The sequence below is a fragment of the Acinonyx jubatus genome, chromosome B3, assembly GCF_027475565.1.
Source record: "Acinonyx jubatus isolate Ajub_Pintada_27869175 chromosome B3, VMU_Ajub_asm_v1.0, whole genome shotgun sequence".
Taxonomy (NCBI): Eukaryota; Metazoa; Chordata; class Mammalia; order Carnivora; family Felidae; genus Acinonyx; species Acinonyx jubatus.
In genome coordinates, this window is record NC_069386.1 from 114,708,040 (window position 1) to 114,728,434 (window position 20,395).

At 40.0% G+C, this 20,395-nt stretch overlaps 1 protein-coding gene across 28 annotated transcripts in view; it reads left to right on the forward strand.

Moving 5' to 3' along the window:
* The window catches only part of SIPA1L1 (signal induced proliferation associated 1 like 1), a 363,206-nt gene that overhangs the window by 261,337 nt on the left and 81,474 nt on the right, over nt 1-20,395 (forward strand). For all 28 annotated transcript variants that reach the window (XM_053224633.1, XM_053224634.1, XM_053224635.1 and 25 more), the window contains 2 exons: nt 10,428-10,602; nt 20,172-20,275. In XM_053224633.1, the coding sequence (XP_053080608.1) occupies nt 10,428-10,602; nt 20,172-20,275 (279 nt within the window). The remainder of the gene's footprint in view (nt 1-10,427; nt 10,603-20,171; nt 20,276-20,395) is intronic.

Sequence of the window (20,395 nt, forward strand, 5' to 3'; positions counted from 1 at the left end):
GGCTCCTCCGTGCTCTTTTGCCTGGCTAAGGCAGGGATGGGTGACTTGTTGGGAACCTTTCCAGTGGTAGGGTTCTGTGATTAACACAACTGACAGCAGTGGCATTTGGAAGACATTTGGCTGTGGAACAACCGCGGTTTGCAGTGGTGGAGTTCCGCGTGGCAGCGACATGCAGTGAGGACCCTTTGGCTCACAGTCCAGAGAGTGCAGCTGTTTCAGGCTCAACTTTGAATTGTGGATTGTGTCTTAAATTCAGCATTAAATTAAAAATTTAAGCTAGTTCCTTTCCCATGGGAATAAACTAGCTAATATCTTCAAATGGTGCAGAAATCCAAGTAATTCTGTTTATTTTGAGGGATCTCATAGTTACCAGTTTTATTAGTTTCTTACATATTCCTGTGTCTCTATACAGACATCATCAAATATGCATCTAGAGTCTTACTTCTTCCTTAGGATATACAACACGCTCTGGACATTTTCTCTTTTTCACCGAGTAATGTGTTTTGGAGACCTTTCTATGTCAGTATACAGAAAGCTTTCCCATTGTTTCTATGGCTGCATAGTATTCTATTTTGTTTCTGTACCATCGTTTATTTTATCAGGTGCCCTAATGTTGGGCACTTGGATTGATTCCACTCTTTTCCTGTTACAAACAATGCTGTAATGAAGAGCCTTTTTCTGTATAACTGAAATTCATCTTCGTGTCAGATCAATTTAATACCCAGTATGAAGCTTTTTATTTTTGTGAGAAGTTTTGCACAACATTAGAGAAGATTATTGCGTGTGTGTATAGAACATGTTATGCCAAAGATAAAAATAGATCAGAATGGCTGTGCACATATATAAATAATTTTGACAGCATCGCAGTCAGATTTTTAAAATAACTTTCCTACCCAGTATCCATTTCATTTTTTAAAAGCAGTTTTATTTTTGTTAGTAATTTCCAATGAGGATACATTTTCTAACATCATATTTTGCTCACAACACTGAATTTTTCCAGTCTCTTTGACATTCTTTTTTTAGGGGACAGTAGAGTGATGAATCTTTAAGAAGTGGTTTAAAAAAGTTGTCATGTTTATAAAGAACAAACCAAAGTAAATGCTGTCAGGGTGAATCATGAGGATTTTTCAAAAAGAACAAGATCTTCATGTCCGGTAATGACACAGTAGTTTGTTGCAGACCAGACCACCCAATGAGAAGAACCAGGAACACTGGACAAAATATTTTTAAAAAGTAAGTTTGTAGTTTCACATCTGGAAATACGGGGTATATCTATTTTTTTCCCCTATTCTTCCTGCTAAGTACAGCTAAATGCCTTGTACATTGTATGAAAAGTAAACATAAAATGAATCTTCAGGATAGAGAGGAGGCAGACCGGCTAAGGACCGTGGGATTTGAGGAACAACACAGTGGTCGTTTGTGATAAAATGAGAATAGAGGGGAACTGGCTCAATTTAATGAAAAACATCTACCCAAAACCTACAGCTTATATCCTCCTTAACGATGAAGGACTTAGTGTTAACACGGCAAGGATATACAGTGTCACCATCGCTATTCGACGTGACACTGGAAGTGCTAGGCAGCACAGTAAGGCAAGAAAAGGAAATAAAAGATGTTAGAGAAAGGGAAAACAAAATAAAACTTTCCCTGTTTCAGGTGGCTTGATAGACTATGTACAAAGCCCCGAGGAAGCTACAAAAACTTCCTAGAACTAGAAGGTGTGTTCAGCAGGGTTGCGGGATTCAGCATCAACTCACAACAATCAATTTGGTATCTTTGTCGTTTGTATTAGTTGAAGGGTAGTTGACACACAATGTGACATTAGCTTCGGCGCACTATAACGTATGTACTAGTGATTCAGCCAGTCTGTGCCTTATGCTCTGCTCACCGCAAGTGTAGCTGCCTACCATCAGTCATCATACAGCGCTGTTACAGCACCATCAACTGCATTCCTTATGCTGTATCTTTCATCCCCATGACTTATTCATTTCACAGCTGGAAGCCTGTACCTCCCACTCCCCTTCATCTGCGTTGTCCTTTCCACCCACCCACTCTGGCAACCACCATTTCTCTGTATTTATAGGTCTGTTTCTGCTTTGTTTTAGATTTCACATATAAACAAAATCATATGATTTGTATTTCTCTGACTTACTTCACTTAGCATGATACTCTCTGGGTCCATCTATGTTGTCACAAATGACAAGATCTCATTCCTTTTTATGGCTGAGTAATATCCCATTGTGTGTGTGTGTGTGTGTGTGTGTGTATATACATATATATGTATATATGTATACACATACACACACACACACCACATCTTCTTTATCCATTCTTCTATTGATGAGCACTTAGTTTGCTTCTGGGTCTTAGCTGTTGGAAATAATGCTATAATAATCATAGGGGTTAATTTATCTTTTTGAATTAGTGTTTTCATTTTCTTTGGGTAAATACCCAGTAGTGGCATTACTGAATCATATGTTATTTCTGTTTTTCATTTTTTGAGGAACCTCAATACTGTTTCCCACAGGGGCTGCCCCAATTTACATTCCCTCCAACAGTGCACAAGAGTTCCTTTTTCTCCACATCCTCACCAACACTTACTATTTCTCATGGTTTTTACTGTAGCCATTCTGACACGTAATAAGGTAATATTTCATTGTGGTTTTGATTTGCATTTCCCTGATAATTAGTGATGTTAAGCATCTTTTCATGTGTCTCTTGGCATCTGTATGTCTTCTTTGGAAAAATATCTGTTCAGGTTCTCTGCCCATAGTCGTGCCCCAGTTACTTGTTTGGGGTCATTTTTTCTTTGGTGTTGAGTTGAACATGTTCTTTGTGTATTTCAGATATTAATCCCTGATCAGATATATCATTTGCAAATATATTCAGTAGGTTGCCTTTTCCTTTTGTTGATGGTTTCCTTTGCTGGACAAAGCCTTTTTGCTTTGGTGTAGTTCTCAGTTTGATTTATTTTAATGAACATGTGGAAGCTAAAATTAAAATACAATATCACTTCTAATCCCATAATAAAAAATGAAATGCTTGGGTATATATCTAACAAAACATGTATAGGGCTAGTGTGCTAAAAACTATAAAACACTGATGAAAGAAATTAAAGAAGACCTAACTAAACAGAGAGACATACTATGTTCATGGATTGAAAAACTCAAGATTTTAATGATGTCAATTTTGCCCTAATTAATATACCCTTAGCACGATATTGAAATCTCTGTAAGATTTTTTTGTAATTGTAGACAAGAGTATTTTGAAATTTATATGGAAAGGCAAAAGACCTAAAATATCTAAAACAATTTTGAAAAAGAAGAATGAAGTGGGAGAAATCATTGTATTTGATTTCAAGACTTATTATGTGACTACATGAATCAAAACTGCATTATATTATTGGGAGGACAGACTCCTAGATCAGTGGAACAGGATAGAGAAACTAGAAATAGCACCCATCCCCACATATATCCACGTGATTTTGACAAAGGTGTAACAACAGTTTGATGTAGGAAGGATAGGCTTTCCAAACAAAGGTGCTGGGACAATTAAATATCCATAGAAAAAATAATGATGTTGACCTAAATATTACACATTGTACAGAAATTTATTCAAATTGATCACTGATTGAAATATAAAACTATACAAATTTTGACAGTGATGTAGGAAAAACTTTTTGGGATCTAGGACCTGGTAAAGAGTTCTGAAACATAACACCAAAAACTTGATTCATAGAAGATAACTGAGAAAATGTATTCATCAAAATTAACAATATCATGTAGTGTTTTTTTCCTTAGACATTTGTTGTTTTATGCGTGGTTTGGGGCCTAAGTTCAGCATAAAGTTTCAGATAAAAGTTAGGTGACAAATTAGCCTTGATTTCATGAGGGCTGCAGAAATCAAAAACAGAGTTCAGGGATCACTGAATCTGTAAAACAGTCATTGAAAATCTGGAATGAAAAAACAAAGGCCAAAGTTAAAATTTAAATAGATGTGTTTAAGAGCATATTAGAGCAGAAGAGAAAAAATCATTTCTCTTTTTCTTTTCCTTTTTCTCTCTTCTTCTCTTTTCTTCGTGACAACATTTACTGTAAGTGTTCTCTTTAATCTTCATCCCCTAGTTCCCCCTCTACCCCCTCCCAACTCTCCTCTGTTGACTATCAGTTTGTTCTCTATAGTTAAGAGCTTGGGGGCGCCTGGGTGGCTCAGTCTATTAAGCGTCTGACTTCGGCTCAGGTCATGGTTTCACGGTTCATGAGTTCGAGCCCCACATCGGACTGTGCTAACAGCTCAGAGCCTGGAGCCTGCTTCAGATTCTGTGTCTCCATCTCTCTACCCCTTTCCCACTTGTACTCTGTCTCTCTCTCTCAAAAATAAATAAACATTAAAAAAAAAATGTATAGTTAAGAATCTGTTTCCTGGTTTCTCTTTTTCCCTTTGTTCATTTGTTTTGTTTCTTAAATTCCACATATGAATGAGGTCATGTGGTATTTGTCTTTCTCTGACTGACTTGTTTCATTTAGCATTATATTCTCTAGATCCATCCATGTTGTTGTAAGTGGCAAGATTTCATTCTTTTTCTATGGCTATATAATACTTTGTGAATGTGTGTGTGTGTACACGCACACGCACATGTGTTTATACACGTACATACATACACACACACATATGCACACCCCATATCTTTATCCATTCATCAGTGGATGAGCATTCAGATTGCTTCCATAGTTTAGGTATGTAAATAATGTTGCAATAAACCTAGGGGTGCAGTTACCAGAATAATTTTAACTGAAGAATGGAGACAAAAAATATGAGAAATACAGAAAAGTACCTAAAACACATTGGGCCAGAGTGAAATACATATATGTGATGGAATTCCCAGGAGGAAACCAAGTAAAGCATTCTTTAGGGGACAGAATCAATATTTGAAGACATACCAGTAGAAGATTTCCAGAACCGATGAAAGACAATGAATTAAGATGATTTATGGAGCTCCTCCTGCCCTAAGCAAGATGAATACAAAGAAAATTAGGCATATGTCCATCAGAATCAAAATTTCTGAACTTAGAAGAAAAAGGGAAAAAATCTTAAATAGCCGGGGGGGGGGGGCGGGAAACACCTTCAAAGAAGAACAGGACAACTAGCTGTTAAAATCAGCCATTTGATTTTAGGTAGAAGCCGCCAGGAGTTTCTAGAGTGCCAAAAGAGTAACTCTCACAATGGATGTTCCCCAATAAAAATATTCTTTAAAGATGTAGGCAAAACTAATTTACAATTGGGGGGAAAAACTGGTCACTTGAGTTAGTTGATGCAGGGATGGGCTGTACACAGGAACCAGGAAACTTGGAGATGATGGAAATAATTTTATATTTTAATGGTGGTACAGATGTGTTAGAACTCATTAAATCAAATGGATGCAGTTAACTGTTCAGAAGTTATATACCAATAAAGTTGACAAAAACTCAAGGGTAGATTTCTTTTTTTTAAATTTTTTTTTTTTAACGTTTATTTATTTTTGAGACAGAGAGAGACAGAGCATGAACGGGGGAGGGTCAGAGAGAGGGAGACACAGAATCCGAAACAGGCTCCAGGCTCCGAGCTGTCAGCACAGAGCCCAACGTGGGGCTCAAACGCACAGACTGCGAGATCATGACCTGAGCCGAAGTTGGCCGCCTAACCGACTGAGCCACCCAGGCGCCCCAGATTTCTGCTTCCATCTAGGATTAAGAAAGAGGGACTGGATTTACCTTCCCATCTGAAACAACTTTTTAAAAAGTAGGCAAAACAATGAAAGCGTGGTTTTTATGACATTGGGCATTAGGCAGCAAAGGACAGTGATCTCTGGGAGCTGGGACACAGATTAAATGAAGGGTAAGGTCATACCAGCTTTCTGCCTAAAGACTTTGCAGACTGCAGCACAGGGAGGAGCATGGCCGGGCGGGGGCAGGGAATGCCCAAGGAGTCTCCCTGAGTGGAGACTTACAGGTGAGTCCAGGGAAGCCCAGGAGGGGTAAGTGCATGCATTTGAGGAAACTGCTGGAGGAGCCTTGAGAACCCCCCTACAGGTTTAGGGAGGCAAATCCTCAGTCCCCCCACAAAGCCGAGGACAGTTTTTGCATCCACTGGGTCGACTGGAGAACCTCATAGTTCACATGGCAGGGAGTAGTCTCACAATAGTTTTGCCTCAGTAGTGAGTGGGGCAAAATTACCCTCAGATTAAACACTGCTGTTGTATGACCTAACAGTTCAATAAAAAGCAGGAACTGTAGGGATCAAACTATTCCCAAATACCTGTGTCCCAGAGTAGCATTCAGGCTTCCTCAAGGCTTCACAGCCCACACTCTGAGAACTGCCTCACAGTAAAGTAAGCACCTTTTAGTGACGGTTTTAAATTTCTGGATTAAATCAGACCCTGTAAAAGTTTTATAAGAATTTAAGAACTGGGTTGTTCTCGTGCTCTTTGCCACCCCAGTGACCTTCCCAAGGCTGTGACAGCAGGCAAGAAGAGGTGAAAATGGCGAACCTCAGACCAGTTCTCTGAGAAGCGGGTTCTTCAAATCTGTTTCTCCTGGTGGAGGGCTCTGACTTTATCATCCCATCTTTCCAGAAACTCAGGGCTACAGAAATCAGATTGCAGTTTTTGTTTCTTTGATTCTGTGTTGAAGTATCCACTTTATCAGAGGAAGTACAATTTTACGTACAGTTGGTCCTGAGCTGTGAGAGCCCGCGTCACTTTCGGCGGGTGGTCGGGACACTTTGCTTTATCCAGACTCGAGGCCTTCATCTCAGAGACAACCTGTGTCCTGTAGGATTGACCGTGATTCTTTTTTATAGCATTGTGGAGTGTCCAGACACGTCCATAATGCTCCCTGGCAAGCATGGAATTGTATAGCATGATCCTGGGATTACCCAAAGCAAAAATCCTGAACTGTGGGTAAACACAGTGTGTTCTCAGAATGGCTTGCGGTGTCATCATGACTCCGTTTTGAGCATCACATGGAAGTAGTACGTATTCGTATGTGTAAACCCATACGCGTGTGTTTGTGCCCGTCTCACAAAAAAGAGTGCTGTTTTACGTAACCTCCTAACTCAAAACCCCAATCTGCGGCTCTGACTCCATTTACATTTGCTCTTTCCCTTGAAATGTTGCTTGTTACATTTACATAACTCCTCCTCAACAGCTCCTCTCATTCTGGCAGAGAACATGGTTGCTAACTAAGGATTACAGGAGCCTGCGTTCAGAGAATGCCACCTACCTTGACTTAATTGCAGTGGAAACCAAGAATATTGTCACATTGGAGGATAGAGCAGTGACATTCGGCACAATTCCTAAACGAAGGACATTTGACATTCTAACAGATTTCCTAATCCTCTTAAAGGCTCCTTCTTTTCACAAGCAGCAGACATCACTTGGTTCTCCTGGCTGCCGGTGGAGTTCACTAGAGTATGAGAAATCAGTCAAAAGAAGGCGGCACATTGTCTCACTGTCCTTGGATTCAGCTTCTCCAGTGGTTTGGGGGAAGTTTCCTTACTTTTCTCTGCAGTGAACTCCTTTCTTACATAAATGAAGGCCTCTGAATGTTGCATAGTGAACTCTTAGGCCTTTATCGGAGAAGTTTTAAAAAGCCATCCACAAATCCAGTGCTCCTGTGATGCTTTCTGTTGAACAGGGTGACTTTGTTGTACATTGTTGCATGAGAAAGGCTGATCTGGGAGGCACAGAGCCAAACAGCAAATAGTCCAAACCCCTTGCTTTCGCCGCATTGCTTTGTCTCTTTGATAACTCTCCCTGCAGGGAGACAGTAAGGGTCTGGCTGTATTAAGGACTATTTTGTAACTGACATGGAGGCTACCGCTATTTTTTATTTGTTAAGTCTTACTAGGGTAGGTACTCAGATTGATTCTAAAGCCAAGTTGAGGTCTTTACCTGTGGGAGCCCTCCTGCCAGCATTAGCCACATTCAGACATTTGAAGCCGGCCAGCCAAGAGAAGGGCAAAATGTCAGTGGTGTGCACTATTTCGACTTTCCTACATGTGGTATACAGAAATGAACTAAATCCTAGATGTGCTTTTGTCCATGATGAAATAGAAATGGTGTGATGTCATGTGCTATTTTGAAAATATTCCAGTATCACCGTATCCAGTTATTTGCTAATTTCAGACTGGGAACTTTACCTTCTGCTTGTTGGAGGAGGCGGAGAAAGGTAGAGCCAATTCTGCGCGATTAGAGCACTCCTAGGGAGCTCTCATGTCTCTGGGTCATGTAAAGGCCATGGAGCTTCCTTGTCAACAAGGTTGTGTGCAGTGGAGGGAGGAAAGCAAACAAGAGTTTGTCCCCTGTGACATTTTCCTGTTACTATTCTGAATCATCTGGTTTAGAAAGTTGGAAAGAGTAGTTCAGGTTCACAGTCCCTTATGTAAAAACGGTAAGAGCTCGATGCGTTTCAGAGCTCAGAAATGTCCAGAGGATGTATACAGCATGTAGTGATATTCCCAATGGGATCCGAGACAACACCCCACAATCACATAAGTATTTCCCCAGGGGGGAAAAATGTGAAGTCACACAATGAGAAATAAACTAGAAGTATTAATGTCAGTCCATATCAAGTTTTACTGCCAGAAGTGTTTGCTTACATTTTGTTTTTACCTCTCAACTTCAGAATTGCAAATACGGGGCTGTGGCGGATGTTGCAGCGATAGAAATCGAGCCTGGTTGAGTCGTGGTAATATTTAAGAGAGCTGAATCACAGGACTGACAATTTGTGGTCTTGTGTCTCTCCCTACTGGGCTAGTTACTTCCTTTTCCAGTCTCCGCCTTCACTTATCTGTCACCCAGGAATAATTGCCTTATGGGCTGTTATGAAGATAAGCGAATGTATCTTGAGTACTAAACAATGATTGGCTTACAGCAGGTATTCAATAAATGTTAGCTGTTACAATTTTGCCTCTTCCCGTCCCTTTCGTCCCTTTCGTTTTTTTACGAGATAAAAATTGCCTGAGGCAGCAGTCGTGGCGCTGCTCTGGATATAGGCCAAAGCAGTGTGGATTGCCTCGATTTCAGTAGAGAATTTAAAGTCTGTATTTAAAAAAAAAAATTTTTTTAACGTGTATTTATTTCTGAGAGAAAGAGAGTGCGAGCAGGGAAGGGACGGAAAGAGTGAGACTGAAGATCTGAAGCAGGCTCTGCGCAGTGAGCTCAGAGCCCAATGTGGGGATCGAACTCACGAACAGAACTGTGAGATCATGACCTGAACCGAAATCAAGAGTCGGCTCCTTTACTGACTGAGCCATCCAGGCGCCCCCAAAGTCTAAATTTTTGTATTGAGAACAACACACAAAGTCTTGTTAAATGACTAATACCACCTTAAAATTTGTTTGCAGAATGACTAGACTTCTCAATGATGAGTAAATATTTTGATTAATGTCACATCATATTTAAGTCTCTTGAATGCTTCATTTTAACTGTCTCTGAGGAAGGATTGTTTGCCACTAGCTGATTTGCCATTATGAAGCCCCTTTTAAAGTTTCTATTCAGGCACTCATCTTTTAGAAAAATATTTGAAAAGTACATTGTTGATGATGGTAGTGCTCTAAGAAAGATATAACTGAGGTTTATAATTTAGTATATTGGAAAAATGGCATTGGGAGAGAAATCTTTCCCAGTTTTAGCAGAAAAAAAAAATTAGCAAGAACATTAATGTGCTTAGTCCAAAACGATATGAATTTTAAAAGATACAATTTTAAAGTATTTTTTGTGTAGTGGAATTCTGCTTTTAAATTTGTAAGGACTTCCTTTTCTATTTTTTTCAATTTTTATTTTTTTTAAAGTTCACTTATTATATTTTGAGAGAGACAGAGAGCAAGTTGGGGAGGGGCAGAGAGAGAGGGAGAGAGAGAGAATCCCAGGCAGGTTCTGTGCTAGCAGCACGGAGCCTGATGTGGGACTCAAACTCACGAACCATGAGCTCATGACCTGAGCTGAAACCAAGATGCTTAACCGACTGAGCCACCCAGGTGCCCCAGCCTTCCCTTTTTAAAAGGCGGAAATTATTGAAAAAGAATTACCTTTTGTTGTCCAACTGTTGTTGTTATTTTTTTTTTATAGCCTCATTTTGTACTTTGTAATCCACTCAGAGAAAATTCCTGAAGTATCAACATCTGTTCTCATGTTGTATTATCTTGACATACGAAAATTTCAATTCATTTTCCTGACCTTTTCTGTTAATTTGTGAAGATTATAATTATAGATGCTGGTTCCACTGTTACTTTTTGGATTAGAGGACGGAAGGATTAAAACAGAAGGATTTGAAGAGAAGAGACCTGTTAGCCATGCTGGGCATGTGCCCTCCAGGAGTTAGGAGCATCTCAGTGGGGCACAGTGGATCTGCCTGTATTTATATGCCTCGTACTGCCTCTCTTCGCAGCTGAACTATCAGCAGAAGGTAGGCATCATGTACTGCAGAGCTGGACAGAGCACCGAAGAAGAGATATACAACAATGAGTCAGCCGGCCCGGCCTTTGAGGAATTCCTTCAGCTGTTGGGAGAACGCGTTCGGCTCAAAGGATTTGAGAAGTACCGTGCACAGCTTGACACCAAAAGTAAGAAATACTTACACTCTCCTGCTAGGCTTATTTCCGTCCTGCTGTGTTGATGTTCATCTGCTAAATTGCCCATAAAACAATATTGCCATTTACTGCAGAACACCGCCGGGGATGGGGGAGAGGAAGCCAGAGAAAGAGGACGCGGCCCCAAAACATTTGACGACTGTAATCAAAGTAGCTAGGATTGGACCGTTAAAAAGAAACGGTGTTCTCAGAAGCGTGGATGGAGCCATAGGGCAGGGGTGCAACTCACGCGGGATTGCTCCTGGATAGGGTTGTGTAAATGTCACTATAGTTAGGTGAATGTTAGAGCGACTAAAAGTTCCAGAATCTTGTAGCCATCTGGTCATAAGCCCTGGAATTTTTTACTTTCGTTGATTTATCTTGTAATCCCCATGCTTATGGATGCAGTCAATCTTCATGATAAGGGTTTTCTTATTCATTTTTGTCTTCTATTAAGATTGAGGTTTTTTTGTTTGCCTCTTTTCTATTTTTATTGTTCGTACTCTAATTGAATCCCTAAGGAAATAGGCCTCTTAGCTTTGGTATTAGTTTGGCTCCTGAAATATGTTGATTAAGAGCACGATACTGGAACAGTCTTTTTAGCTATGGCTCATGAACACACAAGGTTATGCGCTCCTATTCCCCATGCCGTTAATAAAATAGTTACGTTCTCCAACATCTGTTTAGGTTACAGTGTGTTGATGTCTGCTGTGTGTCTGCGAGGAGGCAATTTTAAATTTTATCTCAGAATCCATCCATGGACACCTATGACCTGTTTTTCTTTGAGAGGGTCTTTGGATTAGCACATCTGTATGGCAGTCTATAGTAATCTCCGATTTTCTGTACAGGAAATTAAATAAGGAGTTGAGTCATGAAAACAGAAAAGCATTCATAAACTCCACTGCAGGGAAGAATTTCCTGTTGCCATGGTTTTGCTGTTGCCAACTTGGAAACGACATGCAGGAGAGACTATTAAAGCCCATAAATAGCCTAGACTCTTAAATATTATTTTAGCGTTCCATACTCTACTTGCAATTGCGTAAAACGTTAAATCTTAACATGTCCTGAACTCTTCTTTCCCAGATTTTCTGACATTTGCCCTATACGCTTCATTCATGTTGTCCTAGTTTGCAGTGTCCTATAAATTACCACCACCACGAAGAGCTATATGAAAGCTTCTGGGAAGAGTGTACTAAGCACCCTGCTTCTATGCATGAATGGCCAGATTGGAAATTGATTAAGACTGTGTATTATTTGTGTGTTCACACATTCCCAGCTGCCTCTTGATGATGAAAGGCAACATGAGAAAAGTATAGCAAGACCATACTTAAGCAGTGTGGCATCAAGTAAGACACTGAAATAAACAAAATAAGCACCGTACGCATATTTTGCCTCAAAATCCCAATAGCTGCACAGGCTAGAGGGGGATAAGCGTGGGTTAGCTGACCTCCTCTAGCAGCATACTTGTTCTGTAATATTCAGCAGGGAAGGGTTCCTTTTCACTGTGGTGCCTCCTTTAAGACCCCTAGTAACCTTTCAGGGCATAGCTGATGAGCAGAGGAATGAGCAGACAGTTTCTTTTTCTGTCCTTTCAGAGTGTCAGATTTCTTCCAGGGAACAAAAAGTCGGAAAGTATTTCTATTGTAAAGCTCTAAAAGAGGCAGTTTGCATGTTTATCTCTCTTACTTCAAGCCAGTAGTGTCAAAACCAGCCACTGCACGTCCCACAGCTTCTCATTGGCCATGGCACCCCCAAAGATAAGATTTTGCTCTGTGTGCTAGAAGATAATCTCACCACATTTTGTCTAACCTTACTTTGTGTCAGGAAACTCTCTCTTTCAGTATAATCATTAAAAACAGAAAATGCTGGGGCACCTGGATGGCTCAGTCCGGTGTCTCACTTTTGATTTCAGCTCAGGTCACGACCTCATGGTTCATGAGTTCGAGCCCTGTATCGGGCTCCGCACTGAGTGTGGAGCCTGCTTGGGACCCATTCTTTTCTCTCCTCCTCCGTCCCCCCCCCCAATTTCTCTGTCTCTCCCATGCTTGTGCTCTCTCTTTCTCTCTCTCTCTCTCTCTAGCTCTCTCTCTCTCAAAATAAATAAACTAAAAAAAAAAAAAATCTTCTAAATAAATAAATAAATAATAAGTAAGAGAAAATGTTTTCCAGGACAAGTGTTCTTATAGGATCACTTCTTGTACATATGACAGTGTAGGTGTGATTGGATCTGTGGGTTCATAGTTTCCATCAAATAAAAGTAGTAATTGCCAATCTTCATTTTTTTCCTGTTGCCATCTTCTGAATTTCCAATTACACATACATTAGATCACTCACTAGTTAGTGTACCTCAGGTTAATGAAGCTGTTTTAATTTTTTTAACCTTTTTTTTCCTGTGCTTCCATTTGGATAATTCCTATTAGTATATCTTCCAAGTTCACTGTGCTTTTCTTCTACAGTGTCTTAATCTGCTGTTAATCCAGTCCAGTGAAATTTTCATTTGAGATATTGTCATCTTCAGAAGCCAGAATTGCATTTGGTCCTCTTCTCAGTTATCTAGTTTATCTTCATTAGGTTCATGTTGTCCTTTAAATCCTTGAATATGTTTATTTTATTTTATTTTTTTAGTGTTTATTTCGAGAGAGAGAGAGAGAGAGAGAGAGAGAATGCGTGAGCGGGGGAGGGCTAGAGGGAGAGAGGATCCCAAGCAGCCTCCCGGCTCTGCACCCCAGCACGGATGCAGGGTTCAATCCTACCACCACGAGATCATGACCTGAGCCCAACTCAAGAGTTGGGACACTTAACCAACTGAGCCACCCAGGTGCCCCTCCTTGATGTATTTATGATAGCTGTGTTAAAGTCTCTGCATGCTAATTCTGTCGTTCTTGTCATTTGAAGCCTCCATTTAACAAATCTTCTCTTGCTTTTGAGTTACATTTTAGCGTTGCATGTGTCTGGTTACTTTTGATTGGAGAGTATATATTCTGAATGTTTTCTGGTTGAGTGTCTAGATTGTGTTGTCTTCTTCAAAGAGTGTTGAGTTTTGCTTTGGTGAGCAGTTACTTACAAAACAGCTTGATCTTTATGGATCTTGTTCTTAAGCATACCCAGGGCAGTGTTTACTCTCTAATGTAGCTCTGCTACTAAGGCATGACTTTTCTTATGTCTGAGGACCTGCATATTCAATGAGGTCTCTTTACTGTGGCTGGTTAGAACTTGAGTGCCTTCTAACCCTATGTCAGCCGTGAGAATTGTTTGCCTTACGATTCTTCGGTGGTTTTTCTTTGCCTAATAGTTTTTCCCTCTTTCTCTTACTGAGTTATAATTGACATATAGCATTATGTTAGTTTCAGGTGTACAACATAATGATCCGATACGTGCATGTATTGTGAAATGACCACCACCACAAGTCTAATTAACATGTGTCACCATACAAGGTTACAAAAAATCTTTTTTCTTGCGATGAGAACATCTAAGATCTACTCCTAGCAACTTTCAGATATGCAATACAGTATTATTCACCGTGGTCACCATGCTGTACACTACCCTAATAGTTTTTCTTTGCCTGGCTTGTGGAATCTTCCTCTGTGTGTGTGCAGCTTCATCGTGAGCCCAAGACTCAAGGAGACCCTTATGTGGATTTCTGAACCTCTTTCACTGTGTAGTTTCCTCCCCTTTGGTACGCTGCCCTGCGAATATCAACTACCTCAGGCTTCCTGAACTCCAGTATATTTTGGCTTTCCCTCTTCAAAGCCATGCACTGTGCCGCTGTTCCAAAAGTTCCTCCAGGTAGAAAACCTGGTGGGATCAGAGGGCTCATCTTCTTTTATTCTTTTTTCTCTGGGATCACTATCCAATGCTGCCTATTGTAAAATGTCTGAAAAAAAAGTTGTTTCAGATATTTCGTCAGTTTTTCTAGTTACTTACGATGGGAGGACAAGTCCCGTACCAAGTTACCTCTGGTGGAAGCCGAGGTCCCAGATGTTCTGTGTGTTTGTCATTTCATTTACTCCTCAAAGTGTTTACTAGGTACGGGTTCTCCCCATTTTACAGAATTGGCTTCTTTAGATTAACGTGCCCAATGTTAGACAGCAAGGAAGCACTAGTGAGGTGGAACAGATCCTAGTGCTGTGGTTAAGGAGGTGTTCAGAGAAAGCATAAATGTGGAATTAAATACAGTGAAGCCCAGGGCTCTCTGCCTTGTGCCTGTGACTCTTCCCCTTCTCTCCAGCCCTTGGGCTAAAATTACCCAAGCCAACTCATGAAACAGCTCTACTTGTCATGCATTACAATTATATTTGGATTTTAGTACTTTGGTAAAGGAGGGAAAGGCTCAGAAGAAATGGTTCTTCTCTTTGCCAGTGTTTCATACAAAGTCCATTTTCCTGTTTTCAGAAGTAAGGTCTTTTAGCAAATAAGCTACAAATGGGGCGGGGTGGAACAGTTCTACAAAGAAGAAATTTTCAGGAGTGGGTTTTTGTTCCCCCTCCTTACTTTGTTTCCTTATTTGAATGATATAACCTCTAGATAATTACCATCCTCTCATTCTACAGCAAATGCAAAAATAAACTTCCCACCAAGCAGTGTGTTATTTGAAAGCTAGAGACCACCTTCATTTATAACTGTGCATATGAATTATTATTTGGGAAATCATTTCCTGAATGAGGCTTGTTTGTCAAGTCAGAACAGAGGAGACTTTAGGAGCCCTTTGTAAGCATTCCTTCCAAGCCTTGCCTTCATTAATTTGCTGTAGTATTAGTGAATGCTTGTTGCTTCCCCCTTTTGTTAGCAGTGTTTTAAAAACCAAGGAAATAAATCCTCCTGTATTTGGAATATTTAAACTTCGATAGGGAAGAGGGTAAAACTAGCATTGTTTAAATGCTCTGCATATGCAAAGGGCATTTGGAGTCAGAGACACTGATGAATGAAGGAAAGGACTCTTTCTTCACCTCCTTCAACTTCAAACTACTTTAACGTAAGGTTTTTCCTCTGAGTGTTTCTGGGATGTGCTTGGCAAAGAAATGAAAATACATAAAAGTCCTTGTTTAAGGAGACTACACTTTTTACCTCAACTGCACAAAATTCCAAATTCTAATCAACACATTTCCTGAGCATCTTTTATGGGCTAGCACCTCTATGTACGTTAATTCACTTAATCCATACAGCAACAAGAATATCACTGGGCAGAGAAGTGATGTGATTTGTTTGTGGTCATTTAGCAAAGATGCCACTGGCATTCAAATTCAGATCTTCTTACTTCCAAATTGGGAAGCCAGGTAATTGCAGGTGTCTCGCAAAGTGAGGAGTTGGTAGAAAATACTGGTGGCTGATTCCTAAGTACCAAACCCACACCCATCTTGTCCTTCGTCATCTCTCAACGTGCTACTGATTTTGAGATGCCTTGAGTCCCAGGTATGTTCACATGCACCCTCACATATCCTGAAACTGACACCATATGAATGCACCTGCCATGGCCAAGGGTACTGCTATAAACTCTTCTTTATTCCACCCTCATTAAAGCAGAGTAACTCATCTGCTGGCTGTGTCTAAATGTACATTGAAAGAATATTAGTAAATATGATAGATGCCAGAGCAGGTAGAATTCTTGATTTCCCCAAATACTTCATTAGTGAGTGAGTGAAATAGTGCCACAAGGGCAGAAGTGTGTCTCATCTCGAATGATGCCAGTGTTCCAGATGTCCGTTCTTGGCCCTGACTCTGTTTCTGAGCATTGACTTCTGCATTCCCCAGACCCTGAGGCAAGGTTGCATAGGCAGGACATCAGGGGTCTTAAAGGGTTGGTCCCCAGCAGCCAACTGACAATGATTATATTTCAAGTTAAAGAAAAGGATAAAAATGAGATCTACAGGCTATCCGACTTCATCTTACATTTGATGTGTTCTCTAGTGGTGAGGACATTTAATAAACGGAACTTAAGCTTTCTTCCTTCTGTTGACTTTATTTAGTCTGCGTGAGTTTAGGTAACAAGATTACTTTTCTCTTGTGTTCATAAATATTTAAAACTAGGAACTCTCCTGAAATCAAGTTGCATAGGCCTGTTGTCCTTCATCTAGCTTTTCTTAACTCTGGATACATCCGTTAGTGACTGCAAAATGGTTGTAAAAAAAATCTAATTACTTTTCCTTATCCAGATTCATATACATACACTTTATCAACCAAGTTTCAGCCTACAGAAAAGTAAAGGAGTTGAGCCCAAAAGAGAAGTCAGAGATGATTATGACACTGTCTCTGAAACTGCTCTACAAACGTATTAACCTATTCATACCATTCATGGGGTTTTGGAGTGATGAGGGTCTGGAGCCGATGGCCAAGAAAGAATTCTTGGGATGTTTTTGGTGCAAAAAGGTGATTTTATTAAAGTGCAGGGACAGGACCCATGGGCAGAAAGAGCTGCACTGGAGTTGTGAAGAATGACTGGTGATATACTATGGAACTGGGGGAGGTAAAGGCAAAAAGGAGGCCTCCAGAAGGACTTTCATATACTAAAGACTGATAATATACGAGAGGCCTAGCTCTTGTCAAGCTAAGGTTGTTTTCCCTCTAGTAAGGCATCGGACATTACAACTGTAGGGGGTTCCTAGAGAAATGTTATACTCTATATTTGTCTCAAGTATTTGTCAATGGGCTGCAGGTTATAAAGAAATTTAATTTTACCTGCCATTTCCTTCTTGCCTTTGTTCCCCACATCACTGTGGAGGGGAAGGTGATGTTGGGGCTCCAGGAAACTGAGTCTATAGGTTTCTGGAGATTAGGCTATTGATAAGATTGCCTCTTTCTAGTAATTTACTAAGACGTTTATAAACTGATGGAGACTTGTGTCCTACATGACTGTGATCTCTTAGCAGTTGACCATTTGTTTTCTTTCCTTTCCTTTGTTCTTGGGCAGCCCGGAGTGCCTGGGGAATGTCACATGTATCCCACCTGGGGGGCAGGGGAGGAGGGTGTGCTTAACTTGTGCTTTGTCCTCAGCTTGCCTTGTGCTCTCTCATCACAGTCTTCAAATAGAAATGCCTAATGTAGGATATTATCCCATATCTACACTTTTTGAAAGCAGCAGAGAAAAATATTATCGTTCCTTAATTATTCAGTGTCTTCTTATCATCTACACTGAATATTAGAAATTTTACTTTCCATGACTTAGCATAGAATGTTGACCTTATTAGTGGGTATATGCCGCCCACTGGCAGTATGATTTGGAGGCAAATCCCATGATTATCAAGATGACCCGTAAGATGCCCGAATTTACTTTTAAAGCTCCATACAGATAAGAAGGAGCATTATCTTCTTTCCACCCCTCTTCTCAAGCATATTTCCCATTATAAATTTTTCAGTATATATATTCTTTACCCAGAGCAAAATGGAATTTTGTCATTTTCATTTTTTCCTGATTGCCAAGCTGATTTAAGTTTTTCATGGTTTCAGGGTTTCCGGGTCACTAAAAATATAATAATAGGAACATTGGATGCTTTATTCTTTGGGAAATATAGCAAACATTCGTTTTCCATTCTTTCTGGTAGCATTTAACAGTTCTGTTACTTATATAGTATTTTCAGGATTTTGAAATTCCTTATGGCTCGGAAAGGAAAATTTCATTGTTTTGACTCTTGTTTCATCTCTGAAGCTTTTGGAACTGTTCAAACTGTTTAAAATTATCAGCAAAACTTGAGGGTTTCCAAAGGTCCCCAGAAAAAGGCTGGTCAAGCAGCGTCTATTACATAAATGAGGCACGCAGAAAGGACAGCCAGAGTGGGCCAGAAGTAGAAAAGCAAGGTTACCTTCAGTGTTGTCTTCCACATCAGCTTTCCTCTCTGGCAGAAATTCTTTTAGAATTAGACAGACATACAAAGCAAAATGTAACACATGAGTTCGGGATGACAGTCTCTTTTCTAGTTCATTAATTTTGCCCAAAATTGACTTGAAACACATGTAAGTACACGTCAAAGCTGACACATTCGCTTTAAGGTTTAAAATGTACTAATCGGTTCAGAAGTTATTTATAAGTAGAGCCCTTAAAAGTAGATATGTTCTTCGTACTTAAGGCGTGTCTTAGTCCAATTATTTATAGCAGTAATTTATAGTTTTTTGTGTTGGTGGCCATTAGCATTTAGAAGATACTTTTTTCTTGGGAAGTTCTCTGTTGGCACATATTTTAGCAATTTTTTGAAAAATAGTCTGTGCTTTATTTCAGTTTTAGCTTGTTTTTTTAACCCTTTGTGTTTTATGTCAGCTTCAAAGATTAAGTTCCTTCAAGAAGCTCGAGGTTGAAGCTCCAGGCTCTAGAACATTTTTACAAGCCTGTCCGCAAGCCACCATTGTGGCCTGTTTGTGGAGCAGTGCCTAAGGGCAGCAGAGCTCCTGCATCACAGTCACCCTGGGGGAGTTTATTAAAATAGATTCCTTTGCCCAGCCCTGCACCCACTGTGCAGTATTTCTGGGGGTGGTACATGCAAATCTGCCTTTTAAACCAGCTCCCCAGATGCCAGCGTGCATGCTAAATTTTGAGAACTACTGCCTCTTGGTGTATACCAGAGGCTTTGTCTTGGCGGCTTCCCTGAAGTGCAGTAAAATGTTCTGGTCTTCAACGGTATGGTTGATGAGGCTCGAATTTACCCAGAATGAACAAACAAACGCACTAACGTCATTTAGCAGCCTGCAAGTCCAGGTCCTTTAAGACCAGGGACGCTCCCTTTCGGTTGGACAGCTAATTATTCTCTTCTCTGGTTTCTGGTTATTTCTGGGCAATTGATTTGTTGATGATTAAGGGAGTAGAGGTTGCTCTTACTTAAGGAAGATGAAAGCAGAACACAGTCTATAAAAACTTGTTGGACATTGCTTATAATACCTTTGTTATTCAGGTTACAGACCTATTAAGTTTTCATCTGTTTGTTAAGAATAAAACAACTCTCTTGCTTGAATCAGAAATATTGGAAAAGGCGTTCTTAACCTGACATCTGTGGACAGAGTTCAGGGGTGTGTGAACTTGGACGGAAAATCATTTTACATTTATTTTCACTGACCCCTAATTAAAATTTAGGACTTCCTTCAATTATGAATGTGGGCAACAAACCACAGTTGCGTAAGTTCTACCTGTGATTGTATTGCAAGTTGAAAGCATAGATATTTCCATATTGTATTTTTTTTTTGGAGATCCCTCAAACTACTGCTTATGCACATCACTACTTCAGAGTTATAGTAGTTCTATTCGATCAATTGCTAAAACTTATTATAGAAATCTAATGCTATTATAGTTTAAAATTATTTTTGATAACTATTTCTCAGTATAATTGATTTCTATTGAAATCAGATGTAGTTTGTTTCATGCATTTACAAATACTGTTCTGAGAAGGGACCCAGGCTTCCCTGGACCGCCAAAGAGAATCAGATACAAAAAATGGGTAAGAACACTGATGTTAGTTCTTATCTAGCATCTTTTCATCCTAAACGATTTCCTTTGTTTTCTTTTTTTGGAGATGTTTTCCTTAAACGAACTATTTTTCCCATTCTTACAGTCATCTCATCATTATATCTATTTTTTTTTACTGTAGCTGACTCCACTGGAACCCATTCTCTGTATACAACATACAAAGACTATGAGATCATGTTCCATGTTTCCACCATGCTGCCATACACACCTAATAACAAGCAACAGGTAAGAGATCCCAGTGTTGTCTGTGTTTCCTACCCTTTTTCGTTTCCCCCAGAAGCCTAAGTGGCAAGTTTGTAAAATCTGAAACCAGAATTGAATGTTGCACCTGTCACCACAGCAGGA